The sequence below is a fragment of the Engraulis encrasicolus genome, chromosome 18 (assembly GCF_034702125.1).
Source record: "Engraulis encrasicolus isolate BLACKSEA-1 chromosome 18, IST_EnEncr_1.0, whole genome shotgun sequence".
Lineage (NCBI taxonomy): Eukaryota > Metazoa > Chordata > Actinopteri > Clupeiformes > Engraulidae > Engraulis > Engraulis encrasicolus.
Window position 1 is genome coordinate 32973468 of NC_085874.1, and position 26025 is coordinate 32999492.

The 26025-nt window shown below is 42.3% G+C and overlaps 1 protein-coding gene across 1 annotated transcript in view; it reads left to right on the forward strand.

Moving 5' to 3' along the window:
• Positions 1-20812, forward strand: part of LOC134468215 (adhesion G-protein coupled receptor F3-like) — a 39364-nt gene extending 18552 nt beyond the window's left edge. Inside the window, exons 3-15 of the mRNA XM_063222157.1 lie at positions 4018-4152; positions 4973-5128; positions 9976-10046; positions 12598-12847; positions 15373-15591; positions 15907-16047; positions 16317-16504; positions 16943-17125; positions 18034-19368; positions 19472-19513; positions 19611-19646; positions 19742-19809; positions 20553-20812. Of these exons, the coding sequence (XP_063078227.1) occupies positions 4018-4152; positions 4973-5128; positions 9976-10046; positions 12598-12847; positions 15373-15591; positions 15907-16047; positions 16317-16504; positions 16943-17125; positions 18034-19368; positions 19472-19513; positions 19611-19646; positions 19742-19798 (2813 nt within the window). The 3' untranslated portion in view covers positions 19799-19809; positions 20553-20812. The remainder of the gene's footprint in view (positions 1-4017; positions 4153-4972; positions 5129-9975; positions 10047-12597; positions 12848-15372; positions 15592-15906; positions 16048-16316; positions 16505-16942; positions 17126-18033; positions 19369-19471; positions 19514-19610; positions 19647-19741; positions 19810-20552) is intronic.
• Positions 20813-26025: the final 5213 nt, after the last annotated feature.

Consider the following 26025-nt stretch of genomic DNA (forward strand, 5'->3'; position numbering starts at 1 on the left):
TTTGGATAAAATGTTACGTCAACCACTAGTTGTGATGCTCGTGACCCTGTGTGTAACATACAGTACAAAGTAGGCTACATTGTATTGATGGTGAAATGAGCTGTGCAGGCATCAATGTGCCTCAAGCATCAATACTCTCACAGGCATCTGCAGCTGTTGCAGCTCAGGCCCTGATAATGGAGGCTCTGACCACGGAGGAAGTTCTTTACATTCATTACATTAATACAAGACCGTACAATTAGCTGATGCTTTTATCCAAAGCAACTTACAGTATTTACAAGGTATTACTTCAAGGATATTCTACCAGTTGCTTTTGTCATGTTGCTTATCAGCAACTCGTCAATACATGTTATGAAATCTGTGGAATTTGTTTTTGAGTAAAACAACAAGTTTGCAGATATATTTATATTTTAATATATTAAAGGAAAAAACATTAACATCATCTCACGGGCCAAATCGCCCCCATCCGTGGCTATTAGGGCCTTGCTCAAGGATGGAGGGCCTTGCTCAAGGATGGAGGTGTAGGGAGAGGTAGGAGTGGGATTCCAATCTGCAATCCTCTGACCTGAAGACCGCCTCACTAACCAGAACTGCCCCATTTTAGGCCAAGATCAGGCCATATTTAAAGTTTGAAAAGACCTGACTATATACATGGGTTCTAAATTTTAGTTTTCCCCTGGCTGCGCGACCCTGGCTGCACACAACACAACCGCTGTCGGTCAAAAAATTAGCTCACATGGTTGGCTGCCAGTGTCTTGCCCCTCCTCATCACATCGTGTTTTCAATCACTGCGAACCCATATATAACCTGACTGAATTGTTTCAATCTCTCCAGAAGAACTTCAGCGGTGTCCTGGTCGGCAGTGGTCTTCTGTTTGCTCCTCCTCCATGCAATGGTAAGAAGGCCATCACAATTTACATTGAGTCTTCTGCATGGGCTGCTTACCATGCCTACACTCAGCGTTGCCAGATTGGGCGGTTATTGGGCTACTTGGGATAGCCGTCTGGAAAAGTTGGCCATTGGGCGTTTTTTTCTGCAGTTTTGTGCCCATAGAAACCAATGCCATTAAGATTTAGCATCTCTGTGTTTTTTGATAACCTTTTGGGCGGGATTTGATTAGACACATCTGGCAAAACTGCCTACACTACTCTTATGCGTAGTGTACACCAAGTGCGACCTACGCTACCCAGGTAGCTGAGGTGGTTGAAGAAGTTTCGCCATGAATTCGCTCTGGACGCGGACATTGACATGTTTGATTCAGCTAATCACATAACGGCTCTAGCTTGACAGCCTGGGACATTTGGAGATATGAACGTTCCAATTGGTTTTCGCCGAACTGCATCATAGCTCATTAGGCTACCATAAGATTAGCTTTACATTAATCATTAAAAGTCGCCCTGGTTGCTCAGTTTGCTTCCCTCTTGGCGAATTCGCTGTGATAGCTTTATTTGCCTTCCCTCCATAGAGAAATTATGACTTTCGTCGCCCAGATAGCGTAGGTCGCGTTTGGTGTACACAAGGCATTATGCCTCTTTTTCTCTGCCGATTCCCTGGTAGGCCTACAGCTCGACACAATGCAACTCGGCCGGCAATTTTTGCTTTACGATTGAGTTGTGTCGTGCCTATTCAAAAAAGGAAAAAGTGGCAGTGTCGAGTTGTAGGCCTACCAAAAAAATGGCAGTGTAAAAGAGGCATTAGAGAGTTGATTTAACATCTTCTAGTGTGTTTTTGGTCCCAGAGTACTCTATACGTGTTAATGTAATACAGGTTTTGTTTTTTTACTGTGTACCAAGATGGCTCCAGTCTTTGCAGGCTGTGGAGGCTGTATTGACCAAATGTAACATGGTCATTTGTGCCTGATAGGGTTTTCACACCTGGTCCCTTTCAGCCATTTAAGTGAACTCTGACCTGTGACTCAGCATTTTTCTGCGCATATGTGAACGCGCCAAAGTGTACCCAGACCCCTCGGAAGTGAACCGTACTGAGACCTTTGTTGACGTGGTCTCAGGCTCAATTCGAAACGGGAGGCAGTGACTCGATGACTCTCCTCCTACATAAACAGGTCTCTGATCAGATAGGTGAAGTTAGCTAATGAGACGGGCGTTATGAACGGCACTAATGTGTGCGCTGTCTTGCACATTTGATGTTACGGCGATTCTGTGGTGGGAGTTACGTTCATCACGTTAGCGCTTAGCTTACGCATGCTATTTGAATGGTGAATGATCGTCAGATGGCGGAATCGTAAAATAGGCTATAAATAGATCTAGCGACAGCATATTTAGATACTACAATGTTGATTTATCCATTCGATTTTCAATATCTACATACATAAGTGTCAGAATAAAGAGTATGATAAGGTAGTAGCTTGGGTAGTAGCCATGTTTGTTTTTCAGGTTTCCGGTTGAGAGGGAGGTGGCGCACAGCATGTTGGGTACCAAGGCAGCGAAGTCAGCATCTGATGCTGACCTCAAATATCCCTGTCACGCCCACAAATGCAGTCAATTGCCGAGGGAGAAAATAACGCAATTTTCAGTTTCGATCCACACTTCATGACTCAATGTCCAGTTAGCTCACTGGAAGGACAGCTGCCTTCCCTGTTTCGAATTGAGCCTCAGTACGGTTCACTCATGAGTTAAAAGTTACATTTATGTAATCACTTGAGCAGAGCTCCAGAGGTACCGGGGGTGATCAAAAGGGGACTGACACACCATAAAAGCCTAACAAGACCAGAAAGAGCAGCCGGTTCTTTTCATAATGCAGCCACAATATGAACAAAAACAGAACTGAGTCCTTTTGCTGTCGGTTCACTTTTTGGTCCACTTAAAGAGGACTGAGATCAGGACCCAGGTGTGAAAATGCCCTTTCTTACCGTGTCTGACTTTTTAAAGATTTTACAAACAAGTTCAGTTTTAAGTGTTAGGCAACATTATTTACATTATATCCGTAGGCCTATACACCGTAGTATCCAATACTAATGCCAATTTACAAGGCACACGTCAACTTTCTTGATACATGAAGATCGTTAAAATGCAAATTTAAGTTTTGAAATGTACAAAGAACATAAATGAATGAACTCATCCAACTCAATTTCTTTTCATACAGGAAGCTGACACCGGTAAGCGTTCTTTATCTTTGCAATCAAGTCATATCTGCATTTTACACATAATAAAAATGGTGTTTCAGAGTAAACTTATATAAATCCAGATTATTTCATAACCTGGAGTCCTGGGGAAGTGGCAAAGCAACTGGAGGATTTTTCTAAATGACTGTCCTTACCGTTTTTGTTCAAAACAGTCTCAAAATACACTTTTGTCAATTCTGTCACAATACACAGATTTAGCTAAAAAAAAAAAGCCCATTCACTACCATTCAAAACGACAAGCCTGTTGTGCCACCCTTTAACACATTTGTTAGACATTTACAAGGGAGTTGTGATAGTGCAAAGGAACAATACTGCAAGAGCAGAGTGGGATATTGCAAAGTTTTCATTTTCGAGGGGCGTTTGATGCACCCTACTCCACAACTGTATGTTGAGTGGAATTATCTCGTTACACTGTGTTACAATGACCACCAAAGAGTACAATTATAACATTACGTTACGTAATGGAGTTAACTTCAACCCTTTAGGAGTTGTCTTAACAGTTAACACCAGCAACACTTGTTGCAACTGTACACTGCACCTAGTTGTCTTTGCTTATTGTCTGAATTTTGCTACTAAATACTTGTATACTGTGCTGTACTCTGCGCTGACCCATTATTCTCTTCTTGTTTGAACTTCCTCCTTGTAAGTCGCTTTGGTCAAAGGCGTCTGCTAAATGTAATGTAATGTAATGCAATGTAATGTAATGATGTAATATAATGTAATTCTTCTGTGCAGCATCTTTACACTCTTTCCTCTGACATCATTTCAAGGCTACAATGATGTGGTTGTTATGACAATGGTGCTGAGCGTTGCCAATACTACGCTCAGCTACCGTACCTCCTATATTCTCCTACAGCTTTGACTTTATTTTCCAGAGCCATCTGTTTTCATCGGGGAGTTTATGGTTGAGGGTAATTCTACCCTAGTTGTCGATGTAAGCGTTTTGAATAATCAACCGCTTACTGTCGACGGTCAGTCTGTTACCATTGAAAAGGCAGAATTAGTGGCAGGTAAGGTCACACACACACACACGCACGCACGCACGCACGCACGCACGCATACACACACACACACACACACACACACACACACACACACACACTATCCTGTCATTCCATTTTATATATTTGTGTAAAAAAGCATGAACCCCATGAGCAGACCTCCAAACCAGAATAGCTCCACTAGCCTGTGGACAAATACAATGTTTTTTATGAATGGTCTATGAATGCCTTTTTATGCCCATATACTGCCTATGATTACACATTGAGTTTCACCTTCGGTCAAGGGCAACCTTTATGAGTTCAGATGCAAAAACCCCCTAAGTGCCTTTCCAGGAACACTTCATAATTCATTTGTATACTAATCTATCAAAATTGTATATATTTTATTTTATTTTATTTATGTAATTTAAATATGACAGAAGTGCAGGTCTTCAGAAATGGAGTTGGTTTTTTTTCATCTGAACGCTTCATATATATTTCTGTGTATTCTTGAATATTCCAGTGCAGTGGACTACTGTACTTGAATATCCAGTAGATAATACACTGTATATTAACAGGCACAGTGGAAAACCTGTCATGAATACCCCAATTGGACACAGGGCCCAGGGCAAAACACTGATAGGGCCCTCCCATACAGCCTGCCAAGGTCATAATTTGCCCACCTACACCAATAGGGAAGTGCCATGGGCCCGGGGGCAAATAGCTACCCCCCAACCCCGTAGCTACACCCCTATTTAGGCCTATATGTGTAGTTCAAAAACACGTTCATGAAGATATCAGATGCACAGATGTATGATATTAACCACTGCAAGCACTGTCTCCTGGGCAGAGTGCCGTACTCTCGGTGAAGAAACCACATGCTGGTGTACACCTGAGTATGTCTGGAGCGAGGGCGTGAGCATCGACTTTGAGATATGCCGCAACAACAATGAGTGTGTGGCAAACATCTCCCACTATTCACCTCTGTGTGTTCCCAAAGTTGCAAGTGAGTAGCTCATCCCACCAAACCTATAAGCACACTTCATTTGTTTGTGCATGCATGCTTTGCTAACACTGCTTACAGAAACAGATATGTGACTGGTGGATTCAAGAAAGGGGGCAGATCGTTTAACATATTCATTTATCAATGAGTCCAGTGTGTAGGCTAATTGCAGTAGTTCATCTATAAGTTTTTGCTGCCCATTCATTAATATTTTACTCATTAAGTAAACTGATATTTACTGACCTGACCAATAGGTTTTACATGACTGGTCATTCAAAATGGCAGATTTACACTAAGAGGATCCACCTATTCATGTACTGTACATTTCAAATCTATTATGAATACTTACAGTGATGCTGGTAGTACAAATGTAAATGTGCATGAAAAAAGAACATTTGTGAAAATTTGTGAATGGGCAGCATGACTTCTGGACAAAAACTACTAAAACATCACACACACATTGCTGTGACTATATGACCCATCTACATGATTGTTTTTGTTTTACCTTATTCATCTCGTTTTGAGAGACTTCTAGCGCTAGAGGCAGGGGCGGGCCTATAGGGGGGGCTGGGGGGACAACTGTCCCCGGGCCCAGGCCCCCCCAGGCCTGTGAGGGGGCCCGAGTTCGCCCCTTCCTTAGCCGACGGGCCCGGTGTCCTGTCTATATGAGCGACCCGTCGAGATGTGATACTTTTCGCTACTGAGTATGCGCACGCATGCGCACACCCTCGCGGCGGTTTTCGCGGGTGATTGCCCATCGAATTGTGCGACCGCGGCAGTAGACCACTGGTTCGGAAATTGCATACTCTCGTATGGGTTAAGTAGCCTAAGGTTGGTTTGCTACAATAATAAGAAATGCACTGGTGGGGATGTTTTGAAAATATGATTCCGGTCATTAAAAGAGGTGTTGCCCATAAATTGACAGACATCTGCCAAAACAAAGCCACAATACGCTATCTGCTATCTGGGAATCTCTAAACCGCGCTTGTTTATCCCAATTTCATATGGCAATGTTGCCTTGCGAGACAGGCCCACGTCGCATTGAAACCAAACCAACAGCAAATGGCTGCATTAAACAACCCGTAGCCAGGCCCTGATCCCAAACACTTTCTCCAGTATTTGCGCAAACTCAACTCAGTCTCTTTCATATGGCACGTTTATTAACTTGCTCAAACGAGAGGCTCACGTTTTTTTAGTGGTCAGCAGCCGCACGTTCTTATTAAACTCCGCACGAACGATTGCACACCCCTGTCCGTGAAATAAACAAAGTAATGGTTATTAAAACAGTCCTACGTGGACCGATTGAAACGTCTTCCACGGAAAATCAAGGTCGCTCATTTAGATGAGGCAGCGCAAATCGATAGAACACCACTATCGAGTAGGGCGACCGGTCGCTCATCTCGACGAGGCAACATATCTCGACAGAACACCGGGCCTGCAAGTGCTCGAATAATCTAATGCACTTCCATCGAAACGCGCAGCTCACAGCTGTGAGCTGCTAACAGCCACATTTCCACAACACAAGGAGTGTCCGCAGGGGGTCCAAAGGGTCAAATGACCCTCTTGTGGGTCTTTTAGGTAAAAAGGTCAATTGACCCCTCCGTGGTAGTTCTAGTGTTAACAATTGACTCAAATAAGCATCGGCTGACTCGGGAAAGTGGCTAATTAAACTTTTAATCCTACATATTGCCCCTTTAATATGAAGGAACGTGTTGTAAATTGCTGTTCCTAGAATGGTAATGACAAAGTCGAATGTATCACTTAAAGAATATTAAAAACTTTTCAATGACTACAGTGTTCCACCGGTGGAAGATTATGGGGCTCCATGATTCTTACTCTGGAAACATTACACATTACTTTACTACAGTGGTCTCCAATCATTTTTCTCCAAGGGCCAAATTATGAAGAGCAAGTGAGGCTGCGGGCCAAACCAATGCCCCAACCCAATGAGAAACAATATAAATGTCTGGACAGAGAACAGATTTTCGCTCTTCCGTTTGAACTTCTTGTCAATGTCTGTGATGAGACTGTTATCATAAGACCTAACTCTCTGTGAATGCTTTGGAGAGATATGAGTCACTGAAGTTTCAGTGGTCGCAAATCACAGACATCTATGCTTTCATTTGTTCTCTCCTCAAGGCAGGCCAAATGTTTGCCATGCCCGAGCCGGATTTGGCCCACGGGCATTTGTTTGGAGACCAAGGCCTTAATACATAGTATTGTTTTAAATGCAGATTGACATGTTGGTCTATGCCAGCCCTATTCAACTGGCGGCCTGAGGGCCATGTGTAACCCACATGCTTCCCAGATGTGCGCCCAAGCCGTCTGTCTCAGAGCCACGATGAGCAGTCACAGGGCGAACCAGCTCGGTCGCTGAGCCTTTCTGGGAAAAAGCCCAGGCATGAACAAATTAACAGTAAAAGAGATAGCCTGGCGACGCCATCCTATGTACTCCACCCAAAGATTTTGGTTCCGCACAGCCTCCAAGCTCGGTTCACTCATTGTTTAGCCAATCAACAAACAGTTGAGAGTGGTGATGCAGAATTCGCTGCGAAGTCTGTAGTAGGCAACGCCAGGGATGGGCAGTACTGCTATTACATCTAATTGAAATACATTTTGAAATACAAAATACTATTTTGTATTTGTATTTCATATAAGTGAATTACACGTATTTGTATTTGGTATCAAAATACTTTCCTCCAGTATTTTGTGTATTTCACAAAACTACAAAATACAAATACTTTGTTCTAAAGAATGTTATTACACAATATGAACACAAGATGGTGCTGTAGGTTAAAAAGTATATGAATGCCCCTAGCTGAATTGGAGGCATATGCTTGGATTTTTTAAGCCTTGACTACACAGGAAGTTCAATTTGGTTCAAGGTGAGTGGCTAATCATTTAATAATAATTCCTCAATTACGTGTTAATGTTTCCCCCATGTCAATCAAACTTGCTTTCAGTTTGCCATTTAGGGCCTTTTGTGTAGAATTGAGTGTTTTAAAACTAGCTGTAGGCAAAGTGCGTTCCAATATGCAACCTTGCTTCCTCCACTTCTGCTTGTGGCCTCGTACCAGTAAGTAATATGTCGTGATGACATCACTGACACCAGCATTATATTTAAATATCTCACAAAAGGTCAATTTTAAAGTCTTTTTCTCATTTGCAATTGGGATGGTGAATGAAACAGTCCCGTAAAAGTTGTGGCTAGGCTGACAGCTGGGAAACTTAATTGTTTTCTCCACGGAGGATGGGCCAGGAGGCGGGACGAGGCCACAAGCACAAGTGGAGGAAGCAAGGTCGCATATTGGAATGTACTCATAGAGCCAACCAGTATAGTTGCAATACCCACTCTGGCCACCATGCTATAGGGAGCGCAGTTTCAATGAGCAGTATAGTTGCAATACCTACTTTGGCCACCATCCTATAGTGGACTTTTTTTTTAAAGCACTTGTATCTCTACTTTGTCAAAGAAATTATTGCTATTCTTATGGCACTGACATGTTAATTGACAAATTAAGTCAAGAGTGAAGGGTGACCAGTTGAGAGATGTTCTCATTTGCAGGCGTCATAAACCGGCCCCATAGCCAACGTTGGAATTTGAAGCTGTTTGAAAAATTAATTATGATGACAGCCTACAGTATATCTCCCTTATATAGTATTATTCAACTTTTTGGTCTTGTGTTTGTATGTCATCGTCAGTATTTTTGCACAAGTTGTATGCATGTATGCTATTGCTGCAACATGAATTTCCCCACTGGGATGATAAAGGGCATACATACTTATTTGTTTTCTAACCATCATTTCATTTCTCAGAATTTAATTGTTCATTTAATTTCATTGTGTAAGTCAAATTGCTAGTTTTTGTACACAATGTTTTTTGTTGTATTTTGAGGGTATTTTTTTGTGTTGAAAATACAAAATATTGTATTTCGATATTAGATACTGTTACAGTTATGTATTTTGTATCTTATTTGTAACATTTTTTGCTGGGTATTTTGTATTTGTATTGAAAATACATGTAACTGTATCTTTGCCCATCCCTGGGTGACGCTATTCACACTTTTGTTTTGTTATTTGTATGCTTTTGCGACACTATCGTAGCAGTCGCACAATATGAGTTTTAATTAGAATTCGAAACCAATGAATTTAAATGGGAGAGTAAGGCCAGACCATCTAACACCCTGCGTGAAGACGGATTCCTCTTAGCTTTTGCCAGACTGTTTGACGGAGTCAACAGTCGACTTTGCCCAGGCAATAAAAGAGGCGGCTATTCCGACACTTTTTAGGGGTTAGGGTTAGGGTTAGGGTTAAAGTTAGGGATGTCGGAATAGCGGCATGTAGGAATAGCGGCGGACGGTGGAAAACGTGTCGGTATTCCGACAATAGACATTAACGTCGGAATAGCGACATGTCGGAATAGCGCCACGTAACCCCATAAAAGAGGTACCATGCACAGGACAATAACAGTCCCAAAATCCAACGGAGAGGGGTCCAAAACCCGCCCTGGCTCAGGCTAGCTTCCTGCTAGCCACTCACTCCGCTTGAGCCGACTGTCCAAAACCGCAGGCCCCCTTTGACCTCTGCGTAACTCCTTTCGTGGCTCCGGGGATGCCAAGATCAAGCGGCGTCCTTATGTGGTGTGAACGTGTTAGGAAGTGTATTGGATTAGACAGAACACTAACAGTAAAATCAGAGGAACATGTTTAGAAGGTGGTCTGATGTGAAAAGTACCATTACCACGTGTTAGGGATGGCTGAAAATGCGCTGCCCAAACTTGAGTTGAATAGATGTATGCGGTGTGATCACAATGGGAATGGTTTTCTCCTTTGTTCCTCTTGATTTTATAGTTCAGCTGTCGGGGACTATGGTAAACCAGGGCTCCTCATCGTGGAGTGATGTGAATTACCTGAATACAAGAGTGAGTACAATCCTGTTTGAATGAGTGTGGCATACCTACAGTACATATACTGTATGAACAGTAGTAGACTGATCTGTATATTTGTTGATTTATCAAAAAAACAAAACTCTATGAATTCTACTAACTTCTCACTGGCATGTTTTAGGTGGATACAACTTTTCAGAGAGTGAATGGATTTGAGATGCTCACAACTAGGTAAGAAACCAGGGGTCTAGTACAGGGGGGTAAAGTGTGACTCACCAGGTGTGAGTCACCAGGGCCCCATGTATATAGGGGGCCCACACAGTGTTTGATTTATGTGGATATACTGTATGGCTGGGGGGTGTCCATTGCAGCCAATGGAACATAGGGCCCACAATTTGCTGCTACGCCCCTGTAAGAAACTGATCATTGAAACGGATCACTGATCACTGTGATGATTGATTTGGTTCACCGTTGAGCACTTCATGTCCTTTGTGTTCTCAACAACCATTGGGGAGCCCTACTGTTTCTATTCTATTCATTTTCTACCTTGGAGACAAGATTTAAAAAAAAACCACCATACTACTCTGCAACACAGTGGTATCCTGTATGGTTAAGTCGAAATGTCAAGAATATACTCAAAATATCAAGAATGAAACGGAAGGCAAATGTCGAGATTGAAGCTGACATGGTGAGATCAAAGTCGCCATTTCAACATTCAACTCAAAATGTCAATAATATAGTCGCAATCAAATGTCGAATGTTTCGGATATCTGCAACCGCAGCATCTATGGCCCTAATACTTGTACACTGTATAGATTGCCTAGATTGTTTACAAACATTCATGCTGTGAGGCCCTCCTCGCAAGATGCGAAACAGCCAATCGTGTGAGCGCATTGTTTGAGCGACAGCAATTTCCAAACAGTCAGAGGTTGCAGAGCGATCCTCACTCAGCTGTGCGCGCAGACAGGAATGTTTGTATACAAGAAACCTATGTATATACTCGTAATACTTATATGGGTAGATGACAGTTAGTTAGTTACACGTCTCGTCATGTCTACCCATATACTTATACTACTCATATATACTACCCAGTATATACGTACAGTATGTCCTGACTTTGTCACCTCTTCCTACTTTACCCAGCCTAAAAGACGGGATGAATGCTGAGTTTGAAGTGAAGCTCTGTGCAGTGTTTAAGACTGCCACTCTCACGTCACTGATTAAGAGCTTGGAGTCTGAACTGACTGCCATCATAACCGTTGAAGCCACAGGCAAGTGCTCTGCAACAACCCACCCACATCTGACCATTGGCCATTGGTACACTGTGTAGTATTTTTAATGGTTGATTTCCAGGATTCGTGCTGCCCCTTCACAAACGTTACCTTTGTTCAAGAATTCTTACCACCACCACAAAATTCTAAGTATGGCTTATTCATTATGACGGAAAAGATCCACCTTTTCATGTATGAAAAATGCTTACATAACCACACCAGACATCCAGATCGTTTGGTCACACTGTTGGACTGTCAACGATAGAGAAACTGGAAGGCTTTCTCTGCAAAACATCTCTTTGATTCGTGCTACCAGTATGATCAAATAAAACAGATCAAAAGAACATTTAAAAAAGTACATGGCCTTGTTGACACTTGAGACGTATCAAATGAAGGAATGTGGAATGTGGAGATTATTATTACCCTATCTACCGTATGTCACAACCAGGACCGCTGCTAAGGTTTTGGAGGTCCTAAGCATAACTGGTCAGGAGGCCCCCCTCATAATTAAATAGCAATAATTGAAAATCTCGAATTGAGTAATGGAATACACAATTCTTAAAGAATAAAAGGATGGGCCTTTTGATAACTAATATACATATGTTTTATAATGTAATACAATATTTTTTCAAGATGTTTATTTAGCCAATCTCAGTTTAGGAGACCCCAATTTTGGGGGCAAAGTGGTTGAGGCCCTAAGCACTATGCATGCTCTGCTTATGCCTTGCAGCGGCCTTGGTCACAACGGTGCTTATGAACAATACATCAATTACAGCAATGCACTGTATGTAGCAGTACGTTCAGTTCTTGCACAGGTTTCTGTTGGGACATACAGTATACATACTGATACATTCATGCAGACTTCAAAAGGTTGTCAAAATAAAGTGGTAGCCATGGTGTCAACTGGGGTTATATGCTGACACATAACAGCCCAGATTGTGCTATTTAGCCCATTGTGTCCTGGAGCGACATATACGCTGCATTCAAGTTCTTGAGATTTTAGCTGTTTTATTAAAAATCTAGGTATGTTAGAGCTGAATGAGCACATTCCAGTGCAAAATGAAAGTTCTAGCTTTTAAATGCAACTCATGTCATGTTTTTAGCTGTTTTATTAAAAATCTAGGTGAGTTAGAGCTGAATGAACACATTCCAGTGCAAAATGAAGGTTCTAGCTTTTAAATGCAACTCATGTCATGTTTTTTATGTGCTTTGGAGGCTGAGATATTATAAAGATATATATAAAATGGGTTAAAGCTTGTTCCGTACATCGGGCACAGGATAGTAATTAACATGACATCTTTGTGTAACCTTATCAGTGTGTGTTCATCTCCCTCTCAGGATTGGCTGTGATGGTTGCACCTGATGAGACACCTGTGGAGTACAAATCAAAACAGACTCTTAGTTGTTCTATAGACGACGACACACTCAACACATGCGAATGGTTTCTCACAAAACCCGGCAAGTCAACAGCGCAGCTCGGAAACGGGACGCAAGTGGTAGTTGGTGCCTCCAGCTGTGAAAACTCCACTACACTTACACTGAAGGAGACAAGAGGCGTATGGGATGGTATGTTGATGTGCTGTGTGCTGTAAACAGTAAAACCTGCCCAAAAAGTAGTCTAGTCAGTGCCTCTTTTCCACTGCAGGTTTTCTGGTAGGCCTACAGCTCGACACAGCGCGACTCAGCCGCCAAAGTGGTGTCCAAGTCACACTGTGTCGAGCTGTAGGCCCACCAGAAAATCTGCAGTGGAAAAGAGGCATAGTAGTCCTTAAGAGACCGGTCATGGTGGCGAGACCAGTCTCAAGACCACTTTTTTGTGCAAAATCATGTACTATGTATTACACCCTTATTCAAATGCAACCGCTGCATACGCAACATTTTAAAAGTTATTTTCTTGCACTGTCGGCTTCTATTTTTCTTAAACTAGGAGGCCTATATAGAATATATACATTTGCGTATGCATGGATTCAATTGACCCCTTTGGAAGTTACATCGTCACTGGCTGTGCGTGCATTGTTGGCTCAAACACACACACACACAGACAGCGCAGACCCTGAAAAGAGAAGACATACCATCCTGAAGTGTGTACGGTTGTGAATAATAGAGATCCTAAAAAGCACACGTGTTACGCTATTCCAAAAGGGAAAAGGCTGTTTCAGAAGCATAGGAGATGTCTGTGGTCACAAGCAATTACCGACTGGACAGAGGACATCATCATAAGTGCCTGTGTTTGTGGCGCCCACTTCATGTCTGAAGTTATAGTGACCATCCATTTTCTTATCTCGGAAAAAAAACACCTGCTCTAACAATGCGCGCGCAGCCCGATTATGTCACATCTGTGTACAAACAGTAAATGTGTCTATGTCAGTGATACTCAAAGTGTGGTCCGGGGACCACTGGTGGTCCGCGACAGAGCTCATGTGGTCCTCAGCGGGATTTCTACTTTTCCAAGACAAGCTAGCTGTAGGCTATATTTGTAACATTTTCATATTTTCAACTCAATAGGACAGGCTTGTAAATGTGAATAAAAAGCAAGTGATCTGCATCAAAATTAGCAATGCCAAATTAGCACCCATCAACTGTCAGTTCAGTTGATAGGTGGTCCCTGAACATTTTTGCGGGGGACCAAGTGGTCCTTGGTCTGAAAAAGTTGAGAAACACTGGTCTATGTGGATTCAACCAGTTGTTCCGCTAGTCTGATTTGGGTCTCGCCCTCTCTTGGTCTTGGTATGGACTTTGTCTTGGGCTTGGCCTGGGCATAGAGGTAGAAAATAACACTAGAGAGGACACAGCAATTTGCGACAGCACTGGGAAATGGCAGCTGGAGCTTCCCAACTTCCGTAGGTAGTGTAGGTAACTTCAGGCAATGCAAGTCAATGGAGAACACGCCCACCCCTGTCAAGAAATTGACTAAAACTGTGTAAATATGAAGTATAACTTTAATCAAAGACCAGATTTGAAATGTCAGGCTAAATATCTACTTAAATCATATGAGTCGATAAAATACATTTAAAAATCAAATAATATATTTTATGAACATAATTAGCAACACACTTCAACAACAATTGTCCTTGTATAGTGTGTTGATGGACATTTTCACATGATTAAGCCATTTTTGACAGAGGTGAGCCTCGTTCTCCGTTAATTTCCATTTCTCTGATCTACCTACAGATAATGGCCGCTACAGATTGCCGTAAAAAGGGGGGCGGGGTCCTCTCTAGTGTTATTTTCTACCTCTATGGGCCTGGGCCTTGACCCTCCATTCTTGGTAATGTTTTGGTCTTGAACTAAGCAATCTCGATTACATCACTGCCAAACAGTGTGCCTTTGTGGTTTACTCCTCATGTCTTTCATACTAACACTACTGATAATTTTATGCTATATATTCAAAAAATTCTTTAAATAAAATGAACTAGGTTGTAGGCCTTTGCAGGCTGAATATGTTGTATTTTCACTGGTAAAACGAACAGTGTTTTTAAAAGCCAAGGCATGTATGCAAAAACCAGAGATGTGTGGTACAGGTTTTGAACATACCTGTAGTGGCAGATGTATAGACGCTGAATAGGTTGTGTGATATAAAATCTAGTGTAGGGAGTTAGAATTTAATTTTCTGATAGGATTTGCTGTTTCCCATGGTATCTTCCTGCCCTGCTTGCAGTATGTAACAATAAGCAACCAACAATGCAAATCATTTTAGGCGTTATCAATAATTAGGATGCGTTTCTTAACAGCATTGTTGCTCTCTAAGTTAGCAACTTAACTGGTTGCAATGCAATTTCCCATAGGCAACCGAGTTGCTAAGTGGGAGCAACAGCCCTTTTGAGAATCTCATTTGTTTTTGCCCATGTATTTGCTGTACTTCTCACAGATAACTAAGTGCTAGCCTGCCTGCTTTAGGAAATATAATACAAACATCTTAAAGCACATAGGCCAAAGACTTTTCCCTCTCAACGTGTTATTTTGTATTTTATATATTGTAGTGTATAATATTATATTATAGGCCTATTATATCATATATATCATATATCATATCATATCATATCATATCATATCATATCATATCATATCATATATTTTATTTTTAAATATAGGCTTATATACATGCAAGATCTCGGACGGCACGGTTTTCCAGAAGGCCTCCCAGAACCTGAGCATTGCAGTGCTGCCGGACGCGATCACCATCAAAAGTGTCCCGCAGACAGCGGACTGCACAGGCAAAGGCGTAACTGAGGTCACTGTCAAGTGTGGAATTCTGCCACCTGCTAACTACACCGTCACTGTGGATGAAAAGCCTGTGAAAGCAAGCACAGGTAAGAACATCTCTCAGTGGTGATGGTTGTGCGTGAAGAGCCTTTATATAGTGTATCATTTTGAGTTTAGTTTTGGTGAATGGCCAGACAGACATACAGAGACCTTGATGGGTCCAGTGACCCACACCAACACTAAATTCGAAAACAAATTACATTAAACTTGCACAGAATTAAAATATTTTTAAAGTAGTGCAGTAGGCAGTACACCTTACGTGCCCACTATCATACAGTATAGTATCATACAGTATAGAGTATATGTATGTAAGACAATGATTCAGGATCACATGATTCCTAATTGTTCTTTGACATTTTTAGATGACACTTCTGAGGAGAAAATTTGGTTCTCCCAAAAAAAAAGTATAACATGTGCTCCAGGGGAAGTTTCTACTTCATGTAAATTTGAAAACAGCCTGTCGCAGTTTGAAGTGGCAACCTTAAACATCCCGGTTCTCCTCCGTAAGTAGCACCATAACAATACAAATCTGACTGTTTTGGGGGTGCCGTGATGCAAATGCGATAACATACCCACCAGTTGTCCATGGGTACCTAGGTTCTTCAAGTTCGGCCTGGGTCATTTCCCAACCCTAGCCTGGGTCTCTCACTGCACTTGTCTCCGGTCACCCACTTCACTGATTTTGTCATTTTAAAAATCAAAGACTTCTTTGCATTTCAATGTGCGCATGCTATGCCTAAATTACTGTTTCATTGTTTAATTTCTTATCAAGCTTCAGAACTTTTTTGTGAAAATGACCAAGATTGGCCAAAGACCAAAGCAGACGAAACAGCGACTGGGCCTTGTCCACCCGGCAAAATTGGCAACATAAGCCGTCCGTGTAATGACCTCGGTGAATGGGAACTTCAGATGGACTTCTGTGTCAGTGAGTCCATTCAGAAGTTGAGCTCCTCTGTTGAGGTGGGTTTACGAACTCAGGCATTTGACATTTGAACACAACATACGTAGATGCCTGAACCTCTCACGCCTAGTCTTATCCCTTGCAGGTTCCACAGCTTTGTGCTTTGTGTGTGACTGCACTAACGGCATTCTGCCCTTCAAAGGCAACGTGCAGCAGTATATTCTGATAAAATTGAGTTTAGACTCAATTTAGACTTTTGGAAAATTGTCTTCATTACACCTCCTTCACTGGATCTTGTGACAAAGCCTTATGGTCCAAATGTGTCCCGTTTTAGAGATATTGCTATGACAAATTTGCAGCAACCACAAGTACCAAGGCTTTGAAGGCATTTTTCTCAGTTTCCATGTTGGCATAGTTACTGCGTTTTGCCTTTGTAGGGCAGTGTTGTTCCAGAGACTGTGCCCCGTACCCTCATGCAACCTAATGTGTCATTTCAGAACTTCAAACTTGGATTAAACGCCACACCAGCGGTTGCGGGGGAAATATTTTCTGGTTTAAAAAACAGCAGTTCCTCAGGATCCAACATGAGCCTTGGTGACATTGCAGCCTCCATAGACATCCTGGATGGCATGGCTCTTGCCTCCGAAGTCATCCCTTTACAAGACGACTCAATGATGGGAGTGAGTAGAAGCCTCATAATGCATGCCGTTCCGCCAATGGAACACTGCACTAGTCATTGAAAAGATGTAGCCTCTTTGTGCAGATGGGGTTGCCGGCGGGCCTATTCACTATTTGCTGAAAATACTCAACTACATCATAACAACATTGCTATGACATAAAGGAGAGTCTTAAAGGGACACTGTGTGAGATTTTTAGTTGTTTATTTCCAGAATTCATGCTGCCCATTCACTAATGTTACCTTTTTCATGAATACTTACCACCAGTATCAAATTTTAAGTATTCATTATGACTGGAAAAATTGCACTTTTCATACATGAAAAGGGGGATCTTCTCCATGGTCCGCCATTTTGAATTTCCAAAAATAGCAAATTTTAGCTCCAAATATTACTGTACTTGGGCCATACTAGAAAATATTTGCTTATTACTTAGTAAACTTTCATGTAAAGATCAAATTTGGCAATAGGCAGCCCAATTTCAATAAGCAGCATAGTTGCAGTACCTTTTTTGACCATTTCCTGCACAGTGTCCCTTTAAGTAACAGATTAAGACATAGTCATTACAATTTTGGTGACAGTAAGGTTATGACATAGGCTCTGCGCTAAGGGGGTTAAGACTATGGCAGTTAAGACGGTTAACTGCCATAGTCACACTACTATGGCAGTAAGCAGGGCCTTCAGTAATACATCACGACTTGCTCATTGCCCTTCTGGTAACAGTAAAGCTTAGCAGGGGCCATGCCATAATGAGCTAAGCTCTTTTTTGGCTAGCATATTAATTTTGGCTAGCTTAATTACATTTTTGCAACATATCATTGCTGTAAATTATGACAGTGCTCTGAAATTGCTTTTATATGTGTTGAAATCTCATGACATCTTGGGGAAATGGCTGGATTTTTTTGTTTTTTCAGAACTTTATTGATTCTGCCAGCAATGTCCTAACCACATCATGGACAAACAACACTGAGGTTTTACACAGAATTTCCACAAACTACATTAAAGCAGTCGAGGGCTTGGTAAAAAACATCAAAGTCAATGAAAGCAAGGGATACAACTCCTCAGAAATTCAACTCCAGGTCTGTGAAGATAACGATGTCTGTAACAGTTCGATCTTTGGTGTGGAAATGTCGCTGTCAACAACAGCACACCAGTCCAAAGTATTGGCATTGAGGAACCTCTCAGACCGACTGCCAAGTAAAGTAAATGGTACCGAGTTCTTAACCTTAAACGACAGCATTGTTCTCTCAGCCACTCTCGAAAATGCCTCAGACCATAAGGCAAACATCACCATGATGTTTCCTTTCAACAACACTGCAGGCCCCCCCAACGCCACATTCCAGTGTGTTTTCTGGAACATCAACGAGAGCACCTGGTCGTCAGAGGGCTGTGTGACGGAGAAGGACGAGGACGACAACATTGTGTGCAAGTGCAACCACCTGACCTCCTTCTCAGCGCTCATGGCCAAAAACCCAGAGGACCTGGACGGCTTACCCTTCCTGGACGAACTCACTTACATCGGCCTCGGTGTGTCCATCTGCTCCCTCATCGTCTTCCTCATCATCGAGAGTGCTGTCTGGGGTGCCGTCACCAGGTCCAACCTGTCCCATTTCCGCCACACGTGCCTGGTCAACATCGGCGTGTGCCTGTTGATAGCAGACTGCAGCTTTCTGGCCTCAGCTTTTCCCAAGGAGTTGGGATCGCTCACCTGCCTCCTCATGGTGCTTGCCAAGCACTTCTTCTTCATGGCCATGTTCTTCTGGATGCTGTGCCTCGGCATCATGCTTCTCCACCAGCTCATTTTCGTCTTCAGTCCACTCCGGAAGAAGGTCTTCATGATCCTGGCCTTCACCATGGGTTACGGCTGCCCGTTGCTCACGGTAGGCGTCTCGTATGTGTACTACGATCGGGTGCCGGACAGCGACTACCACAACCCAGATTCGTGCTGGCTCAACTACGAGGGTCCCATGAAGGGGTCGCTGCACGCCTTCCTGTTCCCCGTTGGCGTAATCACACTGATGAACTTGGTCTCCATGGTGGTGGTGATTGTGACTCTGCTCCGGCCCCAGGTGTCAGAAGGCAAGGCAGACGACAAGCAGACTCTGAAGAGCATCCTCAAAGCCGTAGTCTTTCTGACACCCGTCTTTGGTGGAACGTGGCTCCTTGGATACTTTGTGTTCTCAGTGGATCCTAAGACAAATACTGGGATATTAGTGAACTATGCTTTCACCATCGTGAATTCTCTTCAGGTATGTGGACTTTTGCTTCTTGATTGACTTCATCTGTGTGTGTGTGTTTTTTTTAGAATATTTTCTATGTGGTCTTGAATGTTGTTTTTATCTGTACTTGCAGGGGTTCTTCATTTTAGTAACAGGATGTCTTGGAGAAAAGAAGGTAAATAAATACTGTTTTCTCCAGTGAAATACACTTATTATAAGGTGTTGTTGTAGCATGACTGCAGTAACATCCCCGATCTTCTGGTTCCAATTAGGTCCGAGATGAGTTTCTAAAATGCATTATGCCTCCGGTGAGTCCCTCACTAACAACAAAACCTATTCTTCTCTTCTAATTGCACATTCAAGTTTGTTATCAAGAATATAATCTCTTATGAATTATTGACAGAATTCCACGAGAAGTGAGAGCAAGCGAAACTTGACATCGTCATCTTTGAAGAAGTAATGCCAGTGAAGGTAAATTCTGGACATTTTGTATGAGTAGACATTCATTGAAAAATTGAGTAACTGACTCTAGAGCACAAGAGTTACCTGAAGATGTTATTGCTAAAGACTTGTAGACAGTGTAAAGAGAGAGGTCAACCCAGCGTTCAGGTGTGTGGAAAAAATGTCCAAAATGGTGCTCTAGGGGTTAGGAAATCCAGAATTAGGAAAGCAGAAGGTCCCAGGCACTCAGAGGTAACTCAGTCCCTCCTTCTTCGGACTGAGTTACCTCTGAGTTCCTGGGACCTACTGCTTTCCTACTTGTAGAGTCAGTGTTTTACCCTCTTCAGTTGAAAACTATAGCAAGTGTAAAGAGTATCATTTGACCCAGAGACGGATTATGACTCGATGGGCCCCTGGGCCAGACAGCAAAAAAATCAAAAGTTACCTCACTTTAATGCTGAATAAAGCTTAATTCCACTTTGAAAATGTCATGTAAACACTTCACAATTAAATTAAATTAAATGAAAGTTCAAAGTAAACTCGGCGGAACTAATTCATTCGGCGTTATTAATTCGGATTTTAAAGGTGGGGTTGCAGGTTAACCATCTTAAGAATATGTACTATTATGAAATCACGTTGGGGGCTCCCTAGGCTCTATATGAGTCTATGTAGAACCTTAGAGGGAGTTCCCCCAACGTGATGTCATACCTACAACCCCACCGTTAAAACGTAAGGTAAACGTAGTGACTGATATACAGTATTTTACTGTGCAGGTGTCTCAGCATCAAGATCTTCATGGCAGCCCAGATGAGATCAGAGGAGAGCCATGCAGGAGGAGCTGCTGGATGGAAAGAAGACGTTTCATGTGATCCTGCAGAGCCAGCCACCACAAGAGAAACATTGGCACTCCAGTGTACACTAGAGCAGTGGTTCTTAACTTGAATAGTGTTGGGCCCCACAATTTTCCATGGCCATTACGTTGGGACCCAATATTTTGTTGAGCCCTCCGGAATCTGCAAATAATTATCAAAAAATATATCCATGCATTTGATAATATGCATCAGAATTTGCATTGTATTTCTGACATATGACTTGTCTTTCTAGTTGAGATGAGTCTAAAATATGTTTCACTCTCTCTTCAACATCACAATAATTTATTCATTGCCTTCTGCATCTTGTTTTAATACATTTTTACACCTCAGCTCCGCGACCCACCCAGGACCCCCCTGTGACCCACTTTTGGGTCCTGACCCACCAGTTAAGAAACGCGGCAGTAGAGCGCCTTGTAATGTAAAATATCAGTGTATGTATACAATATTATAGCTGTACACCAGTGGTGTAGTCTACTTTTATGTGGTGGGTCCTATATACTGTATATTTGAGCATTTTTTGAGGTGGGTATACTGTACATAGGCCTAGTTGTGCTATTCTAAATAATTTTAGGAGGGTATACTAACATCCCTGACATTTTGAGGTGGGTATACTGCGTATACCTGCGTTCTACGTAGACTACACCACTGGTGTACACTGAAATGTAATTTACAGCAAAGGCTGGAGAGAGATATGTCATTTTTGTGTTATAACATTTGTAAACTTAAATTAATTAAATGAATGAATGGAAACAATAATGTAATTTAGTAACATGTGACTTCACTGCACTAAGAACACTTTGAGTGTGAAAATAGCTTCTTACTGCTTACTCACTGATATCACATATAAATAGTTCTAATAATTTGTATGTTAAGGTGATCTCACTAACTAATTCATTTTATGGTCATGTTTTGTAATCTGCTTTTGTCAGCATAACTGGAAAGATGAGACTTTAGATGAACATTTGTTGTATTGCATTTCCCTTTAACACAGGTTTTAGCAGTATATTATATGTGCAATAAAATATTATTGAAATGATGTGAATTTGGGCAACATACATATTAGCAATTACCACCCAGAAATGTTCTACTACACTATGCATTTAAGAAATGAACATGTCAGATTGGTCAGTAGTGTAAGTTCTAATTTAGTCATTAATTTCCTACACGTTATATTTCATATAAAACTGTACATAGTCTTTCAGGGCTGGACTGTGCTTTATAGTCCAGGGGCTCATGCTGTTGTTTTGTTTTGTTTTGGGGTTTCCTGAGGGACTGGCCCACAAGATAGAGGGGGTAATGTTAGGCAATTGTTCCACCTTCAAAATAGATAGTGGACTGAGCCCATCCGGATACAGTATGAAAGACAAGTGGATTGTGTAAGTTTATGTGTGAGAGGCCAGTCAAGGCCAAATATGCTCAGGGGCCTTTTTTGATCGCAGTCCAGTACTATAGTCTTTCCAAATATGATAGTCAAGGTGGTGGGGGCCTGGGGTTAGCAGTGTCAGAGATATGTGACTGAATCACTACGTTTAGGCCTACATGATGTTTTTTTAATTCAGAACTAATAATTCAGAATTAAATAGTTCTGTTGAGTTTGCTTTGATCTTTCCTTTAATTCCGAAGAGGTGTTTACATGATGTTTTCAAAGTGGAATTCAGCTTTATTCAGAATTGAAGTCAGCTAATTCCGAATTAAAATGTCTCATGTAAACGTAGCCTAGCCACTGTACTACATAGCCTACTTATGTCAAAATCCCCTGCCCACAGTACATGAAAGGGTGCTAGCTCCAAGTGAAATGAAGATCCCCTTCCTGCCACCCGCTTTGCCCCCCCCCCACCACCACCACCAGTCACTCGAGTCCTTTATATTAGCCCAATACGACTTTGTTGCTGTCGACCAACATTGACGAAGCACGTGAGCGAGAACTTGTTGTCACAATGTGGGTATTATTAAATACAGCGCATTTAAAGTCGGCCACAAATATGAACGACACGATGAGCTCGCCCCAGTTTGCTCTACTAACACACCACGTGTGAGGAGTGGGGGGACAGGCAGTGAGGAGGAGCTGAAGTGGGGACCTGCGCAAACTTGTGTAGAGGTGAATGAGTTGTTAAGTACATTCGACATGACATCAACGCAGACATGCACATGCATACAGCAATGCACCCTGGATGAAAATGCTGCATGACGGTTAGATTTCCTGTCAAACTTCGAAATTTCGTCGACGTTGCGTTGACGAGGTGACATGTCACATGGTGTAAAACTATCGCGGGATGAATGCGGCTGCAATCAGATCTTGCAACCTCTGCAGTTGCTTATCCCCTTCAACGCTCATCGGCGGACTGCCTCCGAGGTCACGCACCCATGAACTGGTTGGTCAACAACTCACTCACGTGTGTATATGGGTCTTGTCTCACACCTCTACACAGGTTTGCGCAGGTCCCCACTTCAGCTCCTCACTGCCTGTCTCCCCACTCCTCACTCGTGGTGTGTTAGTAGAGCAAACTGGCGCGAGCTCATCGTCTCGTTCATATTTGTGTCCGACTGTAAATGCGCTGTTTTTAATAACACCCTCGCTCACGTGCTTCCGTCAACGTTGGTCGACAGCAGCAAAGTCGTACGGGGCTGTTGACCAACCAGTTCATGGGCGCGTGGCCTCGGAGGCGGTCTGCAGGCGAGCGTTGAAGGGGATAAGCAACTGCAGAGGTTGCAAGATCTGACTGCAGTCGCATTCATCCCGCGATAGTTTGACACCATGTGACATATCACCTCGTCAACGCAACATCGCCGAAATTTTGAAGTTTGACAGGAAATCTAAACGTCATGCAGCATTTTCATCCAGAGTGCATTGCTGTCTAAATGGGCATGCATGCGTTGACAACTACTCGAATGCACTTATCAGTCCCTAGTCCGGATATGAGGATCTGCTTTATCAGCCTGCAACAGCACCGCACAACACACTGATCCACCAGAAGGGGCCAGTGAGCAATCACACTGGAGCACAGAGGAACTCATGAGTCTCACCTGTTGAAGTGGAGGCCGTTTAGTTAACGCCGTACCGGTAAGGAAGTGACAAAAGCACCAGACTTTGCATGGTGTTTCTTTAGGACATATGTTGTGATTTTAACCTTAAAATAACTTTCAATAACTATACAATATGTCATATGTTGTACAATGCATTACATTGTAACATTATAGGCTACTTAGCTAACAATGTTAAAACTAAGGGCCATCTCAAGTTTGCTCCACAATGCTGTTAGGCCATAATATAGCCTACATTACGGATTGCCTGTTTTCAGAACAATTCTGTCCTATTCCCTTACAGATATGCTGCCAAAGGTTTACTAAGCAAACAATATATGAATTTACATTTTGCTTCCTTGAAATATCTCGAGAAAGTGGTCAGAAAATGGTCAAATGCGGCACATAGACAGGAGCTGCTGAAAAAACGTGGTCTTTGGTCCTGCTAAGGTTTTCGCAGGAGGTTACTTTATTAACCAGAAGGCCTACTGTGGTCTTTCTCAACAGGGGCGGTACAGCCCCCCAGGGGGCGTTGGGGAGCTCTAGGGGGGGCGTTGAGAAAGATACAGCTGAATGGGGGTGGTGCTTTGTTGCCATTGGGGGGCATTAATCCATTTATTTTTTTAATACTAAGGGTGGTGTTTTCAAGCTTATGATGAGGTCAAGGGGGCATTTGTTCGAAAAAGGTTGAGAACCACTGGAACAAACTTGGGACCATCTCAAATTTGGCTCAAAATTCAATATGGCGTCTGTTTTCTTAAAATTGCTGATTTCTCCATGCAGGTTTCAATAGATTACCTCTTTCAGCACTATTTTGTCTTACTGCCTAACAGACATGTTCATTCATTCATTCATTCAGTCAGTCAGTCAGTCAGTCAGTCAGTCATTGACTCACTTGATTAGGACAATGCACATTAATCAATTAATCGGAAAAAAATACTAATATAAATATGGGGGAGTCAGTATAGTTGCTAAATTACATCCGTTATCCAAAGGCAGGTAAGCAGAATAAAATAAACAACAAACAAACAATGAAGCATAAGAGAAGATATTTTATCGACACATTACACACACAGAGAAGAACAAAAATCAAAACAATGTTCAAACTATTAATGGTATCTTGTCTGGTTTGTTTTCAGACACTGTGACATGAACACCTTCAAAATCACCTTTAAACAATCTATCAGCATGTTTGCAAAGGCTGGCTGAAAAATAAATATTAAATACAGATTTTTCCACCTTATCCTGGTGGTGAGAAAATGATTAAATCGCACTGCATAAACAGGATACTGATGACAAAAACTGGCATATTATCCTGCAAAAATGTTCACAGTGGATTACTGTACTTGAGACGTAAGGGCGTCAAACTTGTAGCCAAAAGGTAGCCACCACGTTAGTGGGGGGAATAAGGTGCTGTTTCCACGTAGCAGGATATTTTTTAGCAGGGTATTTTTTTCTCCTGCTAGGTGTAAACGCAACATGTGGATAAAAAAAAATCCTCCATTGTAACAAATGCGTTTCAGACCCCTAAACAGGATATTTTTTTCTCCTGCTATTTTTTCTCCTGCACCAGGATTTTTAAATATCTGCTATGTGGAAACGGAAGGCCAAAACCAATGCAAAACCAATTCAAGCAGGAGAAAAAAATATCCACATATAAAAATATCCAGCTACGTGGAAACAGCACCTAATTAACCAGTGCTCTTCCCCATCCTCCTCCATGACTGAGGTACCCTGACCATGGTACCGTCCCATCGCACTGCTCCCTTTCGGGCGCCATTGAGGGCTGCCCCCTTGCATAGGTGAGGCATAAATGCAATTTCATTGTGTGCAGTGTGCAGTGAACACTTGTGTGTTGTGGAGTGCTGTGTCACAATGACAATGGGAGTTGGAGTGGAGAAAAAATTGTATGGGCTTATACATTTTCTGTATCAGCAGCAGAGGGTCCTGTGTAATGAGGTTGTCAAATCTTATGTATGTATCGTTTTTTACAGTGTAGGTGTTCTTTTATGCCACAGAGATAAACTACAGCATAGTTTAGTATGGGCTTAAATGAAAGACTGAAAGCTTTCCCGTGTTAGGTTTTCAACAAAGAAACTAGATTGTATAAGAACTATCACTCGGTTGAAAATGCATTGGCCACAGAGTAGTATGGGGCCGTAGGTTAAGGACACGGTGCGACGGTCAGTGGGTGTGACGCCATGATGATTAAAAATTCCATATGTCCAGTTGGATGTCCAGCCGTCAGTGTTCAGTTTGTGGCCAAATTAACTGCCGCTGTCAGTCAGCATTAATTGCGGGGGATAATTAAGGACAGCTGACAAAATTTCACTGTCTCTTATGCAGGGGCGTC